The sequence below is a fragment of the Neltuma alba genome, unplaced genomic scaffold, assembly GCF_004799145.2.
Source record: "Neltuma alba isolate B1F8T4 unplaced genomic scaffold, ASM479914v2 tig00003988_pilon, whole genome shotgun sequence".
Classification (NCBI taxonomy): Eukaryota; Viridiplantae; Streptophyta; class Magnoliopsida; order Fabales; family Fabaceae; genus Neltuma; species Neltuma alba.
The window spans coordinates 501,013-525,290 of NW_021633509.1; the positions used below are offsets into that span (position 1 = coordinate 501,013).

General features: G+C 35.3%; 3 protein-coding genes across 3 annotated transcripts; all 3 read left to right on the forward strand.

Moving 5' to 3' along the window:
- Positions 1 to 1,394: 1,394 nt before the first annotated feature.
- On the forward strand, positions 1,395 to 2,996 carry LOC114743236 (hydroquinone glucosyltransferase). Its single transcript, XM_028931430.1, has 2 exons — positions 1,395 to 1,936; positions 2,048 to 2,996. The coding sequence occupies exons 1-2, from the start codon at positions 1,414 to 1,416 to the stop codon at positions 2,950 to 2,952; spliced, it is 1,428 nt and encodes a 475-aa protein (XP_028787263.1). The 5' UTR covers positions 1,395 to 1,413; the 3' UTR covers positions 2,953 to 2,996.
- Positions 2,997 to 5,814: 2,818 nt separating this feature from the next.
- On the forward strand, positions 5,815 to 7,382 carry LOC114743237 (UDP-glycosyltransferase 72B1-like). The gene is made up of 2 exons (XM_028931431.1): positions 5,815 to 6,377; positions 6,475 to 7,382. The coding sequence occupies exons 1-2, from the start codon at positions 5,855 to 5,857 to the stop codon at positions 7,377 to 7,379; spliced, it is 1,428 nt and encodes a 475-aa protein (XP_028787264.1). The 5' UTR covers positions 5,815 to 5,854; the 3' UTR covers positions 7,380 to 7,382.
- A 7,338-nt stretch (positions 7,383 to 14,720) lies between these two features.
- LOC114743284 (protein ACCELERATED CELL DEATH 6-like) lies at positions 14,721 to 17,847 on the forward strand. Its single transcript, XM_028931486.1, has 2 exons — positions 14,721 to 15,059; positions 17,083 to 17,847. Exons 1-2 carry the CDS (start codon positions 14,721 to 14,723, stop codon positions 17,845 to 17,847), a joined length of 1,104 nt encoding a protein of 367 aa, XP_028787319.1.
- Positions 17,848 to 24,278: the final 6,431 nt, after the last annotated feature.

Sequence of the window (24,278 nt, forward strand, 5' to 3'; positions counted from 1 at the left end):
TTACTGGACTTTCCTTTCCGACCCATACAGATGTAACGCACTTTTCTCATATTCTAATACTTGACAGGAAATTAACAAAACGAAGCATAACAAGCACGAAAATGAAGCCATAGAATTAACATTAAAAACCAGAGGGAGTATTGATGAAGGGAGTATAGTGACTAAGGCTAGATTTGAATACCGAAAAGGCCAGTGTACTGCCGTGGAAATTGAAAAGACGTTGGATAAGTAAGCTCTAAACTACGCCTTTTGATTTTTTTTTTGGTCATTTATTTTTTGGTAAGACATGAATAAAATTTAGACAAGTTGGATCTCAAGGAGTTTTTTGGGCCAGAATATGCCTTCACGCTCATACAACGCTTACAGAAATATTTACAGATTGTCTACAAACAAGGTCCTCACATCAGCAACAGAATTGAAACTCATGGCCTTGTGAGTTATAAGTCAATTTCTTATCAACTGGACCAACTCTTGTTGGCTTATCATTTTCATTCTTTCTGTTATTTTTTTAAAACTCTTCAGGTTTTCTTTTCCTTCTTTTTTCCTTCCAAAACGTTTTTTTTTTTTTTCCAATATCGTTTATTTTTTACTTTTTTCAATATAATTATTATCTCATTTTTGCCATTAATACTGTTTGTTATCACTTCATATTTTTTATCCTAATAAATTATATTTCGGATAAATTTCTTCTCCGCCAGTTACTTACATGATAAGTCTCAATTATCATAAAATAATTTGTTCCTAATATTACTTAAATCTTAAAAACTAAAATTAGTGTCATAAGTTGGGGTGGCATTTTTTTCCCCTATGGGGGCAAGCTAAAAAGGTTCAATACATATTGCAGTGCATGAAAAGAATTATAGAAATGAATGAATTGTAATACTCCTCTGGTTCTTATAGGACTTGATTGAAGAGTTGATGTTGGTCCTATATGTAAGACTTACTTCATATATTTATCAATTTTTTATAAATTAATTTTCTTAATATTTCCTTAACAATAATCAAGTAAAATAGATAGAAAGGAAACTAGGAAAATTTTTAGGGTATTTTAGGGGAAAAAAATCATATTAACTAATTTAATTAACATCCTTAATCTATCAAAATTAATTAATTATGTATTATATTAAGGATCCGAGAAGTATCATTTATAAGGAACACATGCAAAGTGTGCAAAGTGAACGAAAGAGACTTATGAGTATGACACATCTAATGAATAATTTATGTGGGTCTCATATTTTATCTCTCACTGCTTGGTCGGTAAAACTTTGAATCTGCATCATCCATATTTCTATATACAAAAAATTTAGCTAAAAAGATCTTATAAAAACGCATCAAAAGAACTCCATATTCCATCACTTAGAAAAGTGTGTTCTAGTTTCCAGTTTCCAAAGCTCCCAAGCTATCACTCTTCCAATGGAGAGAAAGAGCTCTTGCATAGCCATGGTTCCTGCTCCAGGCTTTAGCCATCTCCTTCCACTTATTGAGTTCTCAAAACGACTCGCCGTTCATCAACCTCACTTCCACATCACCTTCTTCATCCCTACACTTGGCCCTCCTTCTCCAGCTACGATTTCCATCTTCGAATCTATCCCACCACAAATAGACTTTACTATTCTTCCACAAATCAACACGGAAGACCTCAAAGCTCAAGACACAGAAACACAAATTTACAACACTGTCACACTCTCTCTTCCATCTCTTCGTCATGCTTTGAGTTCATTCTATTCTGCAACTCATCACCTCGTGGCTATGGTTGTTGATTACTTCTCAATGGAAGCAATAGACATAGCAAAAGAACTCAAGGTCAAGTCATATCTTTTATTTCCTTGTTCAACAACTTTACTGTGTTTCTGCCTCCATTTTCCAGAGCTTGATGAGGATCACGAGATGGTTCCTACTGGCTTCCGAGACTTGTCACAACCCTTGAAACTTCCAGGTTCCAAAATAAATATATGCTGAATTCTCACACCAAAAGACATCTTTTTTAATTCGGGGCGAAGTATTTCAAGTTGAATTGGGTATTGTGTTAACATCTAAATTTCTGCAGGTTGCATAAGCTTCCAAGGAAGGGATCTTATGGATCCAGTTCAAGAAAGATCCAGTGGAGCTTACAAAACAATCCTTCATGCATGCAAAAAATACTGTTTACTAGATGGGATCTTAGTGAACAGCTTCGTAGATTTGGAACAAGGGGTTGTAACAGCTCTACAAGAAAGTAATCAAAACCACCCTTTGGTTTATCATGTGGGGCCCATTATACAGACAAGAATGACAAACATAAATGAGTCTAATTCAGAGTGTTTAACATGGTTGGGCCATCAGCCACGAAACTCAGTTCTCTATATCTCTTTCGGGAGTGGTGGAACTTTGTCGAAGGACCAGCTTGACGAGCTAGCCTGGGGGCTGGAGATGAGTGGCCACAAGTTCTTGTGGGTCTTGAGGGCTCCAAGTGGAGTGGCCAATTCGGGTTATTTGAGTGCACAAAGGGATGATCCCCTCAGTTACTTGCCCAAGGGATTTTTAGAGAAAACCAATGGCCAAGGGTTTGTGGTCCCATCATGGGCCCCACAGATTGAAGTTCTGAAACACGAATCTACTGGTGGGTTCTTGACTCATTGTGGTTGGAACTCAACACTTGAGGCTATGGTCTATGGCAAGCCAATGATTGTTTGGCCATTATTTGCAGAGCAGAGGATGAACGCAGTGATGCTAACTGAGCAATTTAAGGTTGCAGTGAGGCCAAAAGGTGACGAGAATAAGAATGGGATTGTAATGAGAGAGGAAGCTGCCAGAGTTGTGAAAATAGTAATGGAAGATGATGAAGGCAGAGAACTTCGAAGAAGAATTCAAGTATTTAAAGATTCTGCTGCTAAAGCCCTAAGTGAAGATGGTTCATGTGCAAGAACAATGTCTACTTTAGCACAAGAATGGACAAATTTGAGTAGCAAGTAGAATATGTTTAGTTCAGTTATTTTGCAATTTTTAATGATCATTTTGCTGCCGTTAATAAAATTAAAAAAAAAAAAAAACCAAGTTAGTTTGTGCAGTTCCACGTCAGTACAGTGGTGGTCCGAGCTCTGATGGGGTTTTAAAATTTCAGGACATCTTCCTGTAATATATATCTCGATGGCTGATCATAAAGGTTCCGTACATTATTGCACTGTAAATGCATTAATTATTGCAATAAATAATGCAAGGAGGACAATGACGAATGAACACTACTGTGACCTGTAAGGATTAAAATTGAAGGCCGATGATCCAATTTCATAATATTATTAAATGGGTCGCTGATGTAATTGGTAATGCACTTTTGGGAAATGACACACAAGGACTTTTTTTAAGGGAAATATATATTGACAGAAATTGAGTTCGAAAAAATTTGAGTGGCAGCCAGAAATTTTTACCATCTTTGTCTCCCTTAAGCCCACATCGCAAGTGTGTTTTTCCTTGTAAGTTTAAAATAAAGACATCTATATAACTCATGCTTCCACTGTATTTTTTTCCACTGTATTTTTTAACCGAAGATTCGAACTTACAACATCATGCTTGCATTAAGGACAGTAGGTAGTATATAATGTATGGTGTGGCTATTCTCATTTGTGGAAGATAAGAAACATTATCGTAAATAATTGAATTTCCAACATATCTTGCTCATGTCATTTTCTCGATGGCTAAACACATTCCATGCACATGTAGGAATCTTATTTATTTATATACATATTTATTTTTATTTTTGTCTTACCTTCTCATGCATATATGACAAACTCAATTATTTTTATATATTTTGATATCTTTTATATGGGTTTTGTCAACTTAATTAGTCTTTTTAGCCTTAATTGATTATTAATTGATTTAATTTATTTTATTTTGAATTATTATTTTATAGGGGGCAAAATTGTTATATTTTGGTTTAATTGTGAGTAATTGATTTTTTGAGGACAATTAATGCTACCTTATTTTTTAATTTTGTTTGCAGGTTTTTAGAAGATTTAAAAATAAAAATGAAAATTAAAAAAATGAAAAAAATATTAAAAAAAATAAAAGAAAAATAAATTTTAAAAAAATATAATAATAAAAGGGGAGCAAAACGCAACGTTTTGCCCCCCAACCTAATATCTAATAATTGAATCTTCTTCTTCAGGGGAAGCTGGGTGAAGCGGCGCTGAGGGAGAAGACGCGGGCGGCGTGAACAAGACCCCACTAAACCTATTATTCACAAACCCACGAGCGGATACACACAGACAACACGGGCTGACGGCAGAACGCGACACACACGAGCTGGACGGCGCTGAGAAAAAGAAACAGAGAGACAGCAGCGTGAAGGATTAAGCGTGAACAGTATCCTCCATGGAACCTTGTAACAGAGTATTGAATATGGCAGTATTTTTTATGGCAGTCCGTGGCTAGCTTCATTAATCCTCTAATTCAATAATAATGACAGGAGTTTGGATCATCAAAGGGGAGTTTTAGTTGCTTTAATTTCTTGTTTAATAATTGTTTAACAATTCTTAGGTCTTAGGATAGTTATTCTGACTATTAGAAAATTTTGTATTGTTAAATCTGATTATCTGTGAAGATTTTTGTGGCTGGATTATTGTTTAGCATTTGATATTGAGTTGTTTATAGTTTTGATTTCAATTATGATGTTGTGGTTATGACATTTGTATTGATTTTGGAGTTAATATATTGTGATTTTCTGAGGTGGCTTGGAATCTTGGATCATATTGTCTTTTGCTAGCTTTAATTCTATTATTTTGGATTTGAGAATTTTAATTAAGCATTGGTTTTTAGCATCCTTAATTCTATTTTACTATTCTGGTTGCAGTTAGTAAATTAGGATTTTGGGAAAATATTTTGTGACAATTCGAGGTGGCTCGGTTGTTGGATTAAAAGCTTGATTATAATTCTTAATTCATTGTTTTAACTCCCGTATCTTTTGGAGTGAGGATTGCCTGCGTTGTTGAATTGGAGGATTGATTATTATCATTGTTACTTGTGTGTCTCATTTTCATTTCTTTCATCTTCATTTATTTCAATCATTTTTTATATAAAAATAACAAAAAAAATATTTTAATTTAAGTTTAATTCAAGGCATTTAGTTAGCAATTCTTCAAAATCAAAATCTTTTTTTATAGTTTAGGTTACTTGCATTTATTTACTAGGGTTTAATTTCGTTTTCGGCTCCTCAAAGTGAAACGACCCGAGTTTTGCACTATATTGCATTAATTCGGTTAATTTTTAGAGTAACTCCAAAGCGACAAATTAAGGGCAAGTTAACATCAATATAGCATCATATGCAATTCCGAAGCATTTTAAAATTATGAAGTGTGAAAAATATTAGGCTTAATACAAATTTTGATCCTTTAAGTTTGTCCTCATTTTGGTTTTGGTTTTTTAAGTTTCAAACTATAAATTTTGATCCTTTAATTTTCTTTCTACTTAAAGTATTAATTCCTATAATTTAATAAAAATTAGATTATTTTGTCCCTTAAGAGACCAAAATCTATGCTCTGACACTCTATGGGCTAAAAGCAAAATTTATCCAAACTCGAGGGACCAAAAATTGTATATATGTGTACACTCAAATTTCAGAGAAATCTCCATCATATATATTTCTGCTTTCCCTCCACTTTAGATTTTTTGTCGGTGAAAGCTCGAAATGCATCATCAACTATATTAACATACAAAGAGAAAAAATGATTCTTTTCTATTTAAACATGTGAACAAAAAGAAAGATAAAAAACTAAAAAAAAAAAAAGCCTATAAAAAGCCATCAATAGAAATGCATCCATCATTACGAAAAGTGTGGTCTATTTGCCAATTTCCCCAAGATCCCAAGTTACATCACTCTCCCATGGAGAAAAAGAAGCCTTGCATTGCCATGGTTCCAGCTCCAGGCTTCAGCCACCTCCTTCCGCTTATCGAGCTCTCAAAACAACTTGTCGTTCGTCACCTTCACTTCCACATCGCCTTCTTCATCCCCACGCTTGGCCCTCCTTCTCCAACTATGAATTCCATCTTGGAATCTCTCCCACCAAACATAGACTTCACTATTCTTCCACATATCAACTTGGAAGACATCAAAGCTGAAGACCCAGTAACACAAATTTATCGCACTGTCACACTCTCTCTTCCATCACTCCGTCATGCTTTGAGCTCTTTCGGTTCTCCAACTCATCGTCTTGTTGCTATGGTTGTTGATATGTTCTCAACAGATGCAATAGACTTGGCAAAAGAACTCAAACTCAAATCCTATGTTTTCTTTCCTTCACCAACAACTTTTCTGTCTTTCTTGCTCCATTTTCCAGAGCTTGATGAAGATCACGAGATGGTTCCTACTGGGTTCCGAGATTTGTCACAACCCTTGAAACTTCCAGGTTGCCAATTTTTTTTTGTTTTTTAATAACATACGAAGTCACTTAAATTTATGTTGAATTGAAGATTGCATTGACATCGATCTAAAAATTTCTGTAGGTTGCATAAGCTTTCAAGGCAAGGATCTCCCAGAACCATTTCAAGAAAGATCGAGTGAAGCTTATAAAACAGTCCTTCATGGATGCAAAAAAGTTTCTTTGCTAGATGGAATCTTAGTGAACAGCTTCGTAGATCTGGAACGAGAGGTACTAACAACTCTACAAGAAAGTAATAAAAACTGGCCCTTGGTTTATGCTGTGGGGCCTATTATACAGACAAGATCGACAAACATAAATGAATCTAATTCAGAGTGTTTAACATGGCTGGAAAATCAGCCACGAAACTCAGTTCTATACATCTCTTTTGGGAGTGGTGGAACATTATCACAAGAGCAGCTTGATGAGTTGGCCTTTGGGTTAGAGATGAGTGGCCACAAGTTTTTGTGGGTCTTGAGGGCTCCCAGTGGAGTGGCCAATTCGGCTTATTTGAGTGCACAAAAGGAGGAGCCCCTCCACTTCTTGCCCAAAGGGTTTCTAGAGAGAACCAAAGGTCAAGGCTTTGTGGTCCCATCCTGGGCCCCACAAATTGAAGTTCTGAGACATAAATCTACCGGTGGATTCTTGACTCATTGTGGTTGGAACTCAACGCTCGAGGCTATCGTCTATGGCAAACCAATGGTCGTGTGGCCATTATTTGCAGAGCAGAGGATGAATTCCTTGATGCTAACTGAGCAATTTAAGGTTGCATTGAGGCCGAAAGGTGACGGGAATAAGAATGGTATTGTAACGAGAGAGGAAGTTGCAAGAGTTGTGAAAATATTAATGGAAGATGATGAAGGCAGAGAACTTCGAAGAAAAATTCAAGTGTTTAAAGACGCTGCTGCTAAAACTCTGAGTGAAGAGGGTTCATCTACGATAACGATGTCTATTTTAGCACGGGAGTGGACAAATTTGAGTAGCAAGTAGGATATGTTTGTTTACTTCAGTTATTTGGCAATTTTTGATGTATAACAACCCATTATTGATGTTGTGCATTTCCTTTATTCGCAAAAAGAAAAAAAAGGCAAAGAAAATTTGTGCATTTCCACGTCAGTGGTGGTCCCAGCTCTGATGGGGTTTTAAAATTTCAGTACGTCTTCAGCATTTATCCTGATGGTGACCGATCATATGGGTTCCATATGTACATTATTGCCCTGCACATGCATTATTATTGCATGCAATAATGACGGGGGTACACTGACGAGTGAATAGTACCGTGCACGGTAAGGATTAAAATTGAAGAATGATCCAATTTCTTAATTAAATGGGTCCATGTTACAATTGGCAATACGCTTTTGGGAAATGACACAAGGATTTTTTTTTTAAGGGAAATATATTGACTTGAGCGGGAAGTAGAAATATTTCGGTAGAAATATTTCGGGCATGTTTGGGTGACTTTCAAAATCATGGTTTTGAAGGCAAAATCATGGTTTGGGTGGAATGTCACCCAAACAGCATTAGTTTTGATGTCATAATCTAAAACCATCTTTTGGGCCAAAACTATGGTCTTGGAATCCAAAACCATGGTTTCAGGAGAAGTGAATCCATTCTGTTTTTGGCTCAAATTGGAAAGTATGATTATGCCTGTCAGAGTAGATCTCAACAATAATATAACTTTAACATCTCTCAATTAATTTTTTATAAACATATTAATCTTATATTTTATAAATATATATACACATATTAATTATTCATTAATTATATTATCTTATGTATTATTAATTATGTTGGTAAAAAATATATTATTAACCATTTTATTCCTTCAAATTAAAATATATCATAAAATCTATCTTTTATGTAATTATCATATTAATTTATGTCTTTTTTAGTAATTTGCATATATAAAAAGTGCTTCTGATAACAACTATCTAGACACTCTCACTTCTCGGAATCACTTTTTCACAAAATCTATTCTTCATAAAATTTATTCTCTCCAAAATCTATTCTTCAGAAGTTATTCTCCAAACCATGATTTGGTTTTATCTAAACACTCATCAGAGTTGTGTGCATGTCTCTTAAACCCAAGAAATAACTAAGTATTTTTATGTAAGTAGAAATAAAATTTTTTTTTGCATGTATACTTCAAACACTGTAAAATTACTTCTAAAAAGTTAATCTAAACATCCCTTAAAATAAAGATATCTATAATTCGAGCTTGCATACATATGACAATAGTATGAAATTTTTGTGGACTTCCCCCCCAATGCTCACGTATATATTACTATATCTGATTCTTAATATAATTACTAGTTAATTAATTTCAGTAAATTAAAGTTAATTATTTGTAACAAATAGATATTGTCTTTCCTAAAATACCCTTGTTAATCATGTATATTATTAGCTAAAACTACCACTTGATGTATGTAACTACTAGAAGGACTATCTTAGAAAAAATAGATAAATATGAGAGATAAAACGAATTAGGATCTCATATTTAAGACCAAATTAAATATCAAACTAACTTTTATATTAAGCACTGGAGGTAATATATCCTTTATGGAGAGTTTAAACTTACAGCATTACACTAAAAAAAAAAAAAAAAATCTTAAGGAAGACATTTGGTGCTCTTTGGGTTTGTCCATAACTAGTGTATGACATTATCTCGTACACAAGCCACATATGTAACTAAGGGGGTTTTTGGATACCTCAATAATCACTTTTCAGAAGTACTATTTCACAAATTGAGACAAACTCTTTCACATATTTACTTCGTATATCGTAAAAGCACTTCTGAAACCATGGTTTTCATCTTACTCAAACACCTCTAAATCATGAAATTACAACCTCGTCAGTTACCACATAGACTCATAAACCATATTTGTTCCCGCGTTCCCTTTTAGACTAGAAAGATATGAACATTATTAGTTCCCGCATAATCTTCTTTATATATACTATTTACAAAGCCAGAAGTCTCATGTAACACCTCACATAATTATATTAATATACTCGATAAAATATTTAATTTAAAAGTCCATACATATTTTTAATACTGCAAATAAGTCAAAATTTCAAAACATTTCTAACATAACTTAACAACATAAACTATTAAAGTCTTATAGTCATGGCAAATAAAAATATAACATAGCATGTGCTTGAGGAGCACAAAAGCCTTCACGGCTCACTCTAATGGTGCCTTCCCTTGATTCTTACTAGATCCTTCGCCTGAAAATTGTTAATATAGGGGATGAGCACAAACGTCTCAGTAACTACTGAAATTCTAACCTATACGAGCAAATCATATATGATAAACCAAAAATCTATTTATAGGTCTGTATATATGTATATATTAAAAATCACAGATTTGATATATTCAATTCAATTTCAATTTATTATTCAATATATCCAAAAATAATGCAATATGTTGCCTCCCTTATATCACCGTCCACCCTTATACCGCTGACTGGAGCCATAGGCTAACACATAGTCCGATAGGAACTAATCCATTTTACTGAATTATTCCAAGCTCACCGATACAAGAGATATATCCGGCCAAAGATATAGAGCTCAAGCTCGGACTATGGCTCCCCTCCTTTGTGAATAGGGAGGTGTCACATGTCCCACAGCTCCAATGAATTCCCGGCCAAAGGAAAACATGGAAGAAGGGGCCCTGACAAGTGCCATCCACTGTGCACCGAGTGATGGCATACCACGTGGTAATTTCATATCCATACAATCTCCTTCTATCCTTAGCCCAACAATGCATGTCAGATGCCAATAATGTTACATCATAAATACGTCCTCAAATATTTTAAAGATAAGATAGCAATAAAACTTATATACCATTTAATAACAACTCATGACAATTCCTCCCATCAATATATTTAAACATTGATCATAATTAATAGCAATAAATCTTGACAAAATCAAATAACATATCAAAACATTTATTTGAAATCATAATACTACTTTTCAGTATGATATAAAAATTAGTAAATCCACAATATAATCATACACAATTCACATGTACAAGAAAGAATTTTCAGAGTTACCTGGTACTCTTTAGCTTACAAATATTCACACAAGGATTACTTCAAAATCTCAAGGGTCTACAAAATTACACATAAATATTTATTAATATAAACTCAGAACTACTCTAAAGCTACTCTAAAATTCTAAAACTACCCTCTAAACCAAAATTACATAAGTATATTAACTCTCCCAAATCTAGGCATTTATAATAGATATTATTTTGAAATAATTTACATATAAGGCTATTTAAATTTAACAAAAGTATATATATTTTTATTACTCAAAATCTAAATATTTTATATTAAAATTCTCAATTATTTATTATAATCTCATTTAAAATTTTTCCTCAAACCAAACAACTTCTTTTTAAATTATAAACAAACTGTAGCTTTATTTAATTTTACAAAATTCTCAATTTATAATTTTTCAAGCCTTCAAAAATTATTTCAAAAATATATCTTTAACTTATTCAATATTTAAACCGATTAAAATCTCAATAATATATTAAATAACTCATATAAATTATTTAACTCAAATTTAATCGGTAAAAACATATTACAAGTCTAAATAACAAACTTTTCAACTAAAATCTTAGTTTAAAATTCTCAAAATAATCATTAAACAAAAATAAACCGATTAAAATTCCTTAATAATGGATCTTTAAATTTCTACGGTCATATATTGTCAAAACTCCATATTTACTCTATACTCAAACGGTAAAATTTTCTCTAAACATGATAATGAAACTAATAATATAAAGATATAAATATATAGGAAATATTCATAAAGAAAATATGATAACAAGAAGTAGTTTTGTGTACCTAAATGATCTCCAAAACCGTCAGGTACTCTGCAATTTAGCTCTCTCTCTCTCTTTTTCTCTATGCTTCTGTCTCTCTTCTCTTTTCTTTTGCTCTCTCTCTTTTTCTCCCCGCACTCTCTTGCTTTTACTTGAAGGAGATATGGGGGGTGATGATATATAATACCTTCACGTTTGAAATTTTTCCACCGCCCCTTACCCAATTTTCTACGTCCATCTGCTACTTCCCCGTTTTTCTTCAGCCATTAACACCTCCCCCCCCCCCCCCTTTTCTTTGTTCAATTAAATGATGCCCAGGCTTTCCACCGAATTCGGTGGAAAGCTGGGTATCTATATATATATATTTTTATAATAATAAAATAATAAAATAATAAAATAATAATATTATATTATTTTAATTAACTAATATCTTTTCTTTTTTTTTTTCTTTTTTTTTTAAACAGTATGTTACATCTCACAAGTATCAATGCTCACAATGGAGAGAAATAATAATCCTTGCATCGCCATGGTTCCTTCTCCAGGCTTAGCCACTTTGTTCTTCTTGTTGAGTTTTCAAAAACGACTTGTCGTTCACCACCAATTTGAGGAATCACAGTTGCAAATTCAGCCTGATTAACTCTGAGTACATGCTTGCTTTTTTTTTTTTTTTTTGACCGGAGAGTACATGCTTGCTTTCAAGCATATCTGTGCCTCCAATGTGACGACCCGTTACCTGTGAGCTCATGAACTTGTAAGAAGATGCCGCTCTTATACTGTTTTTATTGGCTGGCAGTGATAAAGTTTATGCTTGAAATGAATCTTATTAAAAAAAAAAAAAAAAGAACCTTAACAAGATCAAAGGTATCCCATAGTATGATAAACTATCTTTTTTATTTTTTATTTTGACCAAGGAATATAATAAACTATCTGTGTTGTATGTGTAATTGACTTTAAGTAACGCAGATTCTTTGTTCTAATCGTTGGAAATCATTCTAGTAATTGATTTTAGTTGATATCATTCTTAGAAAAAAAATGTGAGTTTGTTTTAATCTATGATTGGAATATTAAGCTATGTGCATTTGTTTTTTGCCGACAACATTGTCATTTTTAATAAGTTTTTTTTTTATTTTGAATAATTTATTTGTAAACAGGTGAAATGATACTTGTTATTAATTGTAATTAAAATATCATATTTTTTTAATTATTTTGTGAAAATTTGCACAAATTAAAACCTCCATATACGTACAAGATTTACCTAAATAATATAGAAGACTAATTACAATTCCTTTTCCTAAAAAAAATAATACGAATCATCTCAATAATTTTTATATATGTTCTCTTGAAATGATTAAATGTAGGCCAACACACAAAACTTTCTCCTCCTAAACATTGAGTCAGTTGTGTATAACTTCCTTAACCTTTAAAATTTTTAATTAAGAAAACCCTAATACTTCATGTTTTGATAAAATTTTAAACTAGTGACCCTAATATTTTATGTTTAGCTACTGTTAAAATTAACGATTTTGGTTATGACGAATTTTTATTTTTAAATTATATGCCATTTCAATTAAAAATTAACATTAAGCATTTGATATGTAATTTTAACTATTGTGATAATCAGAACTAACATTGATATACAACACCCTAAACGAGAGAGACCAAGCTGATAATGTTTGATGTATGACAGCCTAAATAATGTTTCATGCATTGGAGATAGAGAGGCTAGAAAATTGATATTTAATACTACTTCTAGTATTTTATTGAAGGGAATTTTGGAAGGATTCTCGTAGCCCTATTTATATAAGAAACAGCGATCTTTTGTCTGGATTATTTATTAAAATTTCCCCTTTTATTTTCACTATAAAGATGTATTTATTAATGAGGCCAATTGTAAAAGCCTCCAATCAATTATCGAATGAGGGTATTTTTTTTAAATAAATTTATACGTCTGATATATTTATTAATTTCAACTACTTTTAATCGTATTTCTTAATCCTGATAAATAAGTTATTTATCTCTCATAAAAACAATTGGACAGTGTATGGACAATTTAGTCATAACACACTTCATCAAACATTATCATCACGTGATAATGATATCCAGTTGATTATAGTATTTTCAGTTCTTAATATAAGAATTAGATAACTAATTTGTGAATATTAAAAAATTAATTAAGTTAATTATTTATAATAACTAGATGTTCCAAGAATACCCTTATCAATCATGTGCATTTAAATTACTTCTTGATAGTAACTCCTTGACACTTGCAATTACCATGGGGATTACTTGAAGGCAAAATGAATAAATATTAGATATAATGTGAATTGGAATCTCATATTAAAAAGATGAGGTAATATGAATATTTTAGCAGATCACAGTAAAGTTATCTTTTCTCTTTTGTTTATATTCATAAATGCCACCATCTATATATAGGCAAGAAGACTATATTAAGTAAACCCTATTTTTATCCTCGATTTCTTCCTTGATTAATATACAACATTGTGTAATAACTGCCAGCTGTAGTCAATAATTGCTTATATGTAGTATAATAGATAATGTATCTTTATGTTTTATATATATATATATATATATATTATTATTATTATTATTAACTAGTAGTGTAGAAAGGCACAGATGGATTTTAATTTAGTCCACTAAAGTTTATGTTGTCGGAAGTAGATACCATTATATCACGGGCTGATATTTAACGGAATGCTATTAAAAATATGAATTCATAAGATGACCCAAAAAAAAAAAAAATCATAATGAATGTGATCCCACGATATTCTAATATCTTAGCGTGCCCTCTTGCAAACCATCATGTGACTTGTCTGCATAGTTGCATTTACTTGAATTACTTAATGCATATAATAAAGCATAAATCTTTCCCTACTGCTGAAACTATCTTAGTTGAATCTGGTGCTCAATTACGAGAGATTTATCATTTTGGGTTGCATTGATTAATGAAGCTTCCAGCCAGCTAGCAGCAATGGGCGATTCAAGTTCTGGTGAAATTACCTTAGATGTGGCTACTGATGAATCGATTCCCAACCAAATGATGGGAGATATTTCAGAGCAGAAGGAAGAGACCAAGCGTCAGTCTGATTATGTACAGTTTCGTGGCAACGAGAAGATGCATGAACTCATGAAAGGGCAGTTCAGTTCGTCGGTTGAGGATGATATTCCATTTCATACCAACAAGGTACATGTTATCTATTACGAGTTGCACGAGGTGGCTTCTGATGAAAATGCAGATGCAGATAGATTTGTTTATGTACTGGAGCAATTATGTGAAGAAAATAAGGTTGACTTGGCCACCATGTCACTCCCACAAGTGATTCGTTGCTTCATGTTGCAGCCCAACGTGGGAGCGAACAAGTTTTAAGGCTTAATGCTTTTCACCATCCTAAGCTTTTGTACCCGACAAATATGAAAGGCAATACTCCGCTTCATGTTGCAGCAAGAACTAAGAATCTTGTCGGATTAAGAACATTCTCACCATGGAAAAACATTTCATGTTGACTTTTGATGTTGATGAGGAGGAGGAGGCTGTATCTATGGATAACGTAGAGTTTATAATGTTACGCAACAATTATGGGATGACAGCTTTGCACGAAGCTGTTTTGAGCAAGGATTCTTCTGTGGTTTGTTTCCTTCTATCTGTAGATAAGCAAAGTGATATTACCACCTATTGCACATGGAACTACGATTATGGTTGTAAATCGCCAATGTATTTGGCAGCCCCAACAAGCGTTAGGGAAGTTCTTCATCCTCTCTTGGACATTCCAATCCCCTCAGGCAAGGATATTTCAAATGGTGACTCTCCACTTCATGCTGCCGTATCAGAAAAAAATACCTGTAAGCATACTCGTGAAATCGTTAACTTCATGTTTGTTTCATTTCTTCCTAGAGATGTTCAATAGTGTCCTGTCCTCGTGTCCTGTCTTTGTCCCAATCATTTTGAGACAAGACAGTCCTATCTCCAAAGGTTTTAGAAAGGGACGAAAGCAGGACAGGACAAGATATTTTTGGAACAGGATGGGATGCGAGATGGGGGTGTCCCATCTAGGTCCCATCCCAATATATTTTCTTTGTTTTTAATTGCTACAAATTTATTTTATTTATCATTGTAATAGCATTTGGTAATTATATTTATCAATTATTATTTTTTTATTTGTTTATAAGCTGTTTTGTATGTGTTACATGATATTCTTTGTAGTGACCATTTTAAGTTTGTTTATTTTTTGTCTCTTAAGATTGCAACACTTTTTCTTTGCCATTGTTTTCTCTTTTTTTATCTATTTTCTTCCTATAGTTTTTATCATAAGTTCTTATACTTTATCTATAGTTATTTTTCAAATTAAAAAAATTAAAAAAAATCCAAAAAAAGATGGGATATTCTTGTCCCGTCCCTAGTTATGCCTGTTCCATCCCGATTGGGATGAGACGGCACGTTCTTCACATTGCAGCAATGAAAGGACAAACTAATATGTTAAAACATCTACTAAAGCACCCAAAGATTCATCATGACATTGTCAATGAAGGGGATGTGAATAGAGATACTCCCTTACATTTGGCTTCAAGAGGATTGCGTCTTTGGACTCTACTCCTTCTGTCACAACACACTACAAAAAAAATTGACTTTCAGTGATAATAAAAAGTCGTCACTGAAAGTATAATAGTCGTTGCTAAAAGTTTTCAGTGACGACTTATCGTCGTTGAAAAGTCGTTGCCACAGTAACCGTGGCTAAAAACTTTTAGCGGCGACAAAAAAAGTTGCCCCTGAAAGACACTTTCAGTGGTAACTTTTAAAAGTTTCAGTGACGACATTTGTCACCATTGAAAAATACTTTGGGCGGCGACCTTCTTGTCGCCACTAAAAGAACTTTTAGCAGTGACAATCTGTGGTTGCCAAAAGTGACTTTCAGCAGTGATGCATTTTCGTTGCTACTGAAAGTCTTAGACTTTCAATTGCGACTTTTTTGTCATTGTCAAAATTCATCGGCTAAAGTCTTTTTTTTTGTTTTGTTTTTGTAGTGACAAAATGATTGGTGTGAGCATTATGAATAATGAAGGTTTCACAGCTCAAGATGTTTTTAGGATGAAGTGTAAACATCCAATGACATGTCAAGAGGTATGATTTGACTAATATATATCAACTACGCACTCTATTTTCACGGCTTTTATGCAGTTTTTAATTCTAGAATCTTGTTGTATAAGTAATTAAACATATCCTTGTTGATTCAAGAGGTTAATATGAGTTTTGGTCTCTGAAATTTGGGTCTATTTTGGTTTTTGGTCTCTCAAATTTAAAACCCGTGATTTTGATTCTTGGAATTTAGTCTATATTAAAATGTTAGTCCCTAGAGGTATAGTGATGTTAAAATATACTGAAGTTTCATAAATAACGTTAAAAGTAATGACGTGGACTTACCAGATAGCACTTAACTAGATCTTGTTTGAATAATAGATATATATATATATATATAAAGAATAGGTTCTCAAAATGCAATATGGAGAATGATTATCCACATCCAATATAGTGAACAGATCTTAAAACAAACAATGAGAATTAAAAAAAGAAGGGACTAATCAACTGTATTTTGAGAACCTACTATTTTTTCCCCTTTTGTCATCCACATCAACACAAGATTCAGCTAGATGTCATTTGGCGAGTTCGTATCATCACTTTAAAGTTATTTATGGTATTTTAGTAGATTCGAACACTGTTACACCTCTAGGGACTAATATTTTAAGACAAATTAAATTTCAAAAACTAAAACCACGAGTTTAAAATTTAAGAGACCAAAACTAAAAGAAGCCAAAATTTCAAAGACTAAAAATTATATTAATAACTTGCAGTTTCTAGCAGATGCAATTTTAGAAGATGTTGGTGTGTCCTTGAAGGCAAATATGCTGGCCATACAACGTATAACATCCACCAATAAAGAATGGAATGTGAAGGACGCAGCCAACACACTCATATTTGTGGTCATACTCATAGCCACAGTGACATTTACGGCTGGTTTCACAATACCAGGTGGGTTCTACTCATCGGATGGTCCAATCCCAAAACAAAGGGGCTTGGCACTTCTGGCCGATCAAACACTGTTCAAAATATTCATGGCTTTCAATACTATTGCTATGAACAGTTCCACCATTGGTTCTGTGATTCTTCTATGGGTTCCGCTGGGTGATCTTCGTTTTGCGCAAGGAGTATATGGACTTCCTAAGATCTTTGTTTATGTGGCTCTTATAGCGATGCCCGTTGCGTTTCTAGCTGCTGTACGTTTGATTGTGAGCAATAACACTTTGCTTGCAGATTTTATCATTGTCATTGGATTCATTTCCATTTTCTTCATCATATTTGTTCGTATGTTGGGATTCTGTCCACTTAGAAATCGGCGTCCCGTATTTCGTCAAATTGCCGGCTTACTTATTAGGATCATTATTGTTTTGTTCTATGGATGGAGTGATATTGTTGATCAAGCAGTTGGTGAAGTTGATGTTGCAAGAAATGAATTCGGCCTAGATGGAATTGACATCTATCCTGATGACCATATACCCAATAATTTTTCACATACAGATGGCAATGTTCAAGTGTTGCCCATGCTTTTAGTTCCATGATGTTTATCTAAAATTATGTGATTCTTCCACGTGATTTATGTATGATACATCAATTATATATTGTTCATCATCGACTCCTTCTTGATGGTTTTCTCAGTATGTGATGATGCAGTATGAAGGTTGTTCAAAAGATATACTGTACTTCCTTATATCCTTTCATTGATGATAATTTTGGTTTTTCTTTCGAGTCATGGTTCATTGGTTCTGTCTTCCTTCTTGTTGTTTATCTTTTTCGGTGTCTAGGCCTTTTATATTCTTTAGCATAGTCTTGTAGGTGATGAAATCCAACATGTACTTCTCTGGTCCTAAATGTAAAACCCCAATACTAGTATGTATAAAGGTCTTATATTTAGGACTGGAGAAATACTTATATACTACTTCTGGTTCTAATTATAAGACCTTATTATAGTCTACAAATAAGGTCTTATAAATAAGATCGGAGGTAATATCTTTTTCACCTTTTTATTGGAATAAAATTGTCTTTTATTAAAAGAAAATTATATATAGTTCATGTGATGTAAGTAAATAACTAAACAGCTTTATAAATGACTTCAGAGTAAGGCAAGAGGCACCTTCTTTTAAAAATGATTATTTTAATGACTCTTATACCACTACCTCCGTTTTTTAATATAATATTCAATTAAATAATTTGAAAAAAAAATAAAGAATTCGCTAAATTACTAAATTATAACATATGTTATATAATCTATCTGTAAGATAAATAACACAATAGATCGAAAACATATCGGGTCAGATCTCGGGTCGGGTTGGTCGGATCTTCTTAGCTCACGCTTAAGCTAGACTATAAAAGTCTGAGCTTTTAAGTGCACAGCAGAGCACCTTTTTTGCAAGAAAGAAAATAAGAGAGAGAGAGAGAGATAGTAGGAAAGCTCTACTACTGGAGTGATTTGAACTAATGGGGGGAAGCCTCTATTTATAGCTTTTGTCAGGGATATTTTGGGTAGCATAAAAATATCCACTGAGCCCATCAGATAAAATCCGAGATAAGATATAATATATTCTTATCTCATAATATCATGATATTTGAATTTAAATCCAGAATCAATCACAATTAATTCTAAATATATATACTTAATATATATTTAATCTACACAATATAAATTAATTAATTTAATATAAATTAATTAGATTTATATCGTAACCAATTGGATATGATTTAGGGTGTTTGACCAAGTCAAACATATCACAATATCGCTTGGATATTTGACTGATATATTCTCTCTATACCCGGTCAAATAATCCGGCCCATCAAGGGCGGATTCAAGCCCAAAAATCTAACATCTCCCACTCGCACTTGATGGGCTGCCCATCGTGCGATAGCTAAATCTTTCATTGCTTCATACTAGGTGTCTGCCGTGACCGCGTGGGCATGACGTCATCGATTCGGGTGCTTGTGCACTAGGAATCCTTTATGCAGGACCAGCACACAAGAACACCCTTGGTGTACCTGCAAATTATATACTTGTTGCCTCGAATGCCCTAGTTTTATCCATACACTTTACTTGTGGCATATCTAATCCCTCTCGAGTTATTTTGTTTACTCAGATTGCCTTCTCATACGTATGGTATCCACACTTGCTTAGTTGTTCTGTTCAACCTGCAAGGGACATGTCACAGACACCAACGTAGATGTGTATTTCAGGATAAATCTTCCTTCTGACTATTCATCATTTAGATTTGGCATAGTCGCTTTCTCAGTCTTGACCCGTTAGATCGCATCATTCTTGACCATGGGGTTTAGGCTAGAGTAGCTGCCACTAAACCAAAACCTTGTGATGTTGTCTAAGTCCTAAGGGCATTATGAAAGGTTTTATTTCCTTTCTGGGACTCACACCGTAATGGATCAGGGATCTTCCATCTACGTCCCTTGTTGCGGATTTGAGTGAGCTCATGCAATATGAATTGCATGCTACGATGCTCAATCCACCAAGTGGAGTATGTCGCTTTTGGTTTTAATAGCACCGCACAGACTTAAGTTCCAAATGCACTCCAACATTTGAACCAGGAGCTCTTTCATCACAACTATATATGACGTCTTACTAGTGAAGAGTTCCTTGTCTGGCTACAGGTCTCATGGACGACACATTATCCATGATTCGGCCTAAACTTTTATGGGTCTCATCTCAGTCTAGCTGAGGTGACATTTGCGCAGTGATTCTTCTCTACCATCTCATGGTGATCATCTGCTGTCAAACCTTCTATATCCCATGAGAACATAGCGAGGCGGTTGCTCGTGTGAGTGAGCCAACCTTGTGACCTGTACGACATATTTGTATTGCATACCTTGTGCCTATGCATGTATAAATACACAAATATACAAGAAAAATTTCTTTGAACTGGATAAAATGCATTGAATTACTAAGTAAGAGGAAAAAGGTTCAGTACAACATGCCTTGTGCCTGCGTATTTGAACAAAAAGGATCAAAAAGAAAAAAAAAGGGGTTCAATACATCATGCTCTACGCATGCCCAAGGCCTTTACATGCTTGACGAAAGGATCTCTAGCTATAGGCTTGGTTAGGGGATCTGCCAACATCTTATGAGTGGACAAGTATTGAACTGTCACTTGTTTCTTAGCGATCATATCCCTTACAAAGTGATACTTTATGTCTATATGCTTAGTACGATTGTGGTACTTAGGGTCCTTTGCATAGGCTATTGCTGCTTGACTATCGCAGTGAATTAGAGTTGGTCCCTCACTCTCACCATGGATTCCCAATCGTACTAAGAATCTTTTGAGCCACACAGCTTCTTGGACAGCCGCAGAACAAGGACACACACGTTTGTTTCTTGCTGCTCCAGGAGATTGCTCCGTTATTCAGTAGGAAAGCATAGCCTGACGTCGAGTGTCGCTCGTCCAGGTCTCCTGCCCAATCAGCATCGGAATAACCCTTCGCACGAAGGCCGTTTCCTTGATAGCATAGCTCATAGTCCATGGTTCCTTTTAGATATCTCATAATCCTCTTTACAGCTTCCCAGTGTTTGACTCCTGGATTGGATTGGAATCGACTCACAAGTCCGACTGTGAAGCATATGTCTGGCCTGGTACACAACATGGCGTACATTAGGCTGCCTACGGCACTTGAGTATGGGACTCTCTTCATGCGCTCTATATCGCATTGTTTTGTAGGGTGCATTTCCTCACTTAGGTTATGTCCCTTAACCACAGGGGTATCCATAGGCTTGCAGTCTCTCATATTGAAACGCTCAAGAATCTTTGCTATGTATGCCTTTTGTGACAATGACAGCAATTTTCTAGAACGATCTCTTCTTATCTTAACACCTAAGATATATTCTGCTTCGCCCATGTCTTTCATCTCGAAGTTCAAGGATAATCACTCTTTGATCATCTTTATTAGTTTCAGATTGGTACCAGCCAGTAGTATGTCATCGACATAGAGGGATAGAATGACAAAGTTGTCTCCAAACCGCTTGATATAAACACAGTGATCTTCCTCGATCATTTCAAAGTCATAGGAGCTTATGGCTTTGTGGAACCTTAAGTACCACTGCCTAGATGATTGCTTGAGTCCATAAATGGATCTCAAGAGTTTACAAACCTTTTGTTTGTTCCCTTTCTGTATGAAGCCCTCAGGCTGTTCCATATAGATTTCCTCATCTAGTTCTCCATTCAAGAAAGCGGTTTTTACATCCATCTGATGTAACTCTAAGTCTAAACTTGCTACTAAAGCCAGTATCAGTCGTATCGAGTTGAAACGTACAACAGGTGAGAAGGTGTCTGCGTAATCCACTCCTTCCCGTTGTGTATACCCTTTGGCAACTAACCTTGCTTTGGGTTTATCAATTGATCCATCAGCCTTACGTTTGTACTTGAGAACCCACTTGCTCCCAATTGCCTTTCGGCCAGGTGGTAGATCAACTAATTCCCATACTTGGTTGGATTCCATGGAATCCATTTCCTCTTGTAAGGCCTTCTGCCATTTTTCCTTAGCAGGTCCTGTTAGTGCTTCTTTAACACTTACGGGGTCTTCTTCATCGTTTTCTGGACTAACGATGAAGGTTGCTCCTTCAATTGAGAAGCGTCTCTTAGGAGTTTTGTCTCTGTTACTTCTCCTAAGTGGGGTTGTTGTAGGACTTACTTCCTGTGACTGGGTTAAACCTTGTTGTGAAAATGGTCAACCCTCCCACTCGGATCAGTAGACTGAGGAACACTTTGTTGTACCTCATTGCCATCATCCTCATAAAGACGGCTTGTTCGATCAATACTCCCTCTGCTAGGATATTCGGTTTCTATGAATGTTGCGTCCCTTGACTCTATCTCAGTCACTGAGCCGTCATCATTTTCACCAATGAAGACATACCCTTTAGAGTTCTCAGAGTATCTTATGAAGATACACTTTTTGCCCCTTGGTTCTAGCTTGTCATATTTATGGGAAGAATCACGAATATAGGCCGCTGACCCCCATGGTCTTAGGATGCTTAGATCCGGTTTGCGGTTTGTCCATGATTCATAAGGGGTTGTAGTGACTGATTTAGAAGGCACTCGGTTAAGTATGAATGTGGCAGTTAAAAGAGCATCTCCCCAATATGAGGTTGGAAGCTCAGCTTGTGCCATCATTGATCTAACCATATCGAGGAGAGTTCTATTTCTCCTTTCAGCAACTCCGTTCTGTTGAGGAGTGCCAGGGATTGTTAGTTGCCTAACAATACCCCTTTCTTCACAGAGCTCCTTGAACTGATCAGAGAGGTATTCTCGGCCTCGGTCAGTTCTTAAGGCTTTGATTCTTGAACCTAGCTGATTTTCCACTAGATTGAGATATTTTCTAAAGCACTCTAATGCCTCAGATTTGTGGGAAATCAGGTAAGTATAGCCATATCGGGAAGAATCATCGATGAAGGTAATAAAATACCATGCTCCGTGACGTGCCCTAACACTCATTGGTCCGCAAATATCAGAGTGTACCAATTCAAGAGGATGGTTAGCCCTGGTTGCCTTTCCGAAAGGCTTCCTTGTGCTCTTGCCAGCAAGGCAATGTTCACACAGAGACATTTCCTTTTTGGACACGTTTCCTAGCAAACCCTCTTTTGCCAGTTTGGTCATGCGTTCTTGACCAATATGTCCTAATCTAGCGTGCCATATATCGTAATTGACATCGGAAGAAAGTGCATAGCAAGAACTAGAAAAATTATCATTGAAATTTTCTAAAACAAAGAAACCATCCGAAACATAACCAGAAACTGAAAAATTGGTCCCATACGAAATGTCTACTGTGAAATCATGAAAAAAGACATTGAAATGAAATCTAACTAAGGAAATAACAGACACAAGATTTCGTCGGATTTTCGGAGCGTAGAGGACATTTTGCAAGACTAGGGTCTTTCCTCCATGCAGGGTCAGCTCACAAGTACCGATCCCTTTGACTTCTACTCTCGCGTTGTTCCCAACATAAAGCCATCTGCTTCTTGCTGGTAACCGACGAAATTCTGTGAAGTTCCCACGATCTTTGCTCACGTGGTCTGTGGCCCCTGAGTCTTTTTCTGCTCAGGGCAGTCCTTGGCATAATGCCCCTTTTGTTGGCAAGCATAGCATTTGATGGTTGCTATGTTCCGCTTCTTTGCAGGTTTCTTGCCTTTCTTGAAGGAACTCTTTCCCTTCTTTACTTTAGGGCTGCCTTTCTTATTTTGAGAGCCTTTGCTTCTCTTGGACTGGTTTTGGGAGGTTGGCCCTCCCTTTCCTTCAGTTAAATATGCCTTACTAACAGGCTTCACAGTTTCCATCCGATCATCCTCCAGTTGGAGGTGGCGAGCTACATCAGCAAAGGTTTTTATACTCTCATTATGAGTAATGGTGTGCTTCATGGTATCCCAACTTGCTGGGAGAGATCTCATGACAGCTTGAATCTGTTGCTCATCAGATAAGGCGCCTCCGGCTTCCTTAAGCTCCCTGATTAAGTTCTGCATTGCCCTTAGGTGATGCCTTATGGGAGTGTTAGGACCCAACTTGAAATTATCAAGTTTGACGGTGAGTCTCCTAAGCCTCGCAGCAGAGGTACCGTCAAATTCGGATTTCAGTGCTGCCCACATGGCAGAGGCTGAAGGGTGTGTTTCGAATTGCACCAACACATCGTCAGTCATGGCACTCAGCATGGTAATTCTGGCGATAGTGTCCCTTCTTTTCCAGGCCGCGTAGCCGTCCTGGTCCCTTCGCGATGCATTCGCCTCAGGCTCTGGAAGAAAAGTAGTCAACACATCAGTGACTTCTTGTTCTTCGAGGACATACGATATCTTACGACGCCACATGCTGTAATTGTCTCCGTTCAGCTTGTCACCTCCTACGAGGTCAGCTATAATGGACTTGATTCCTCTTTGAGACATCGTGCTATCACATAGACAACAATGCATTTTAGTACGGTATGCAATACACACACTTTATTCAAGTAGGTCATAGGT

Coding starts and splice junctions, on each gene's coding strand:
- LOC114743236 (XM_028931430.1), top strand. CDS start 1,414: ATGGAGAGAAAGAGCTCTTGCATAGCCATGGTTCCTGCTCCAGGCTTT. Junction 1,937..2,047: donor ACAACCCTTGAAACTTCCAG/GTTCCAAAATAA, acceptor AAATTTCTGCAG/GTTGCATAAGCTTCCAAGGA.
- LOC114743237 (XM_028931431.1), top strand. CDS start 5,855: ATGGAGAAAAAGAAGCCTTGCATTGCCATGGTTCCAGCTCCAGGCTTC. Junction 6,378..6,474: donor ACAACCCTTGAAACTTCCAG/GTTGCCAATTTT, acceptor AAATTTCTGTAG/GTTGCATAAGCTTTCAAGGC.
- LOC114743284 (XM_028931486.1), top strand. CDS start 14,721: ATGGAAAAACATTTCATGTTGACTTTTGATGTTGATGAGGAGGAGGAG. Junction 15,060..17,082: donor ACTCTCCACTTCATGCTGCC/GTATCAGAAAAA, acceptor AATAACTTGCAG/TTTCTAGCAGATGCAATTTT.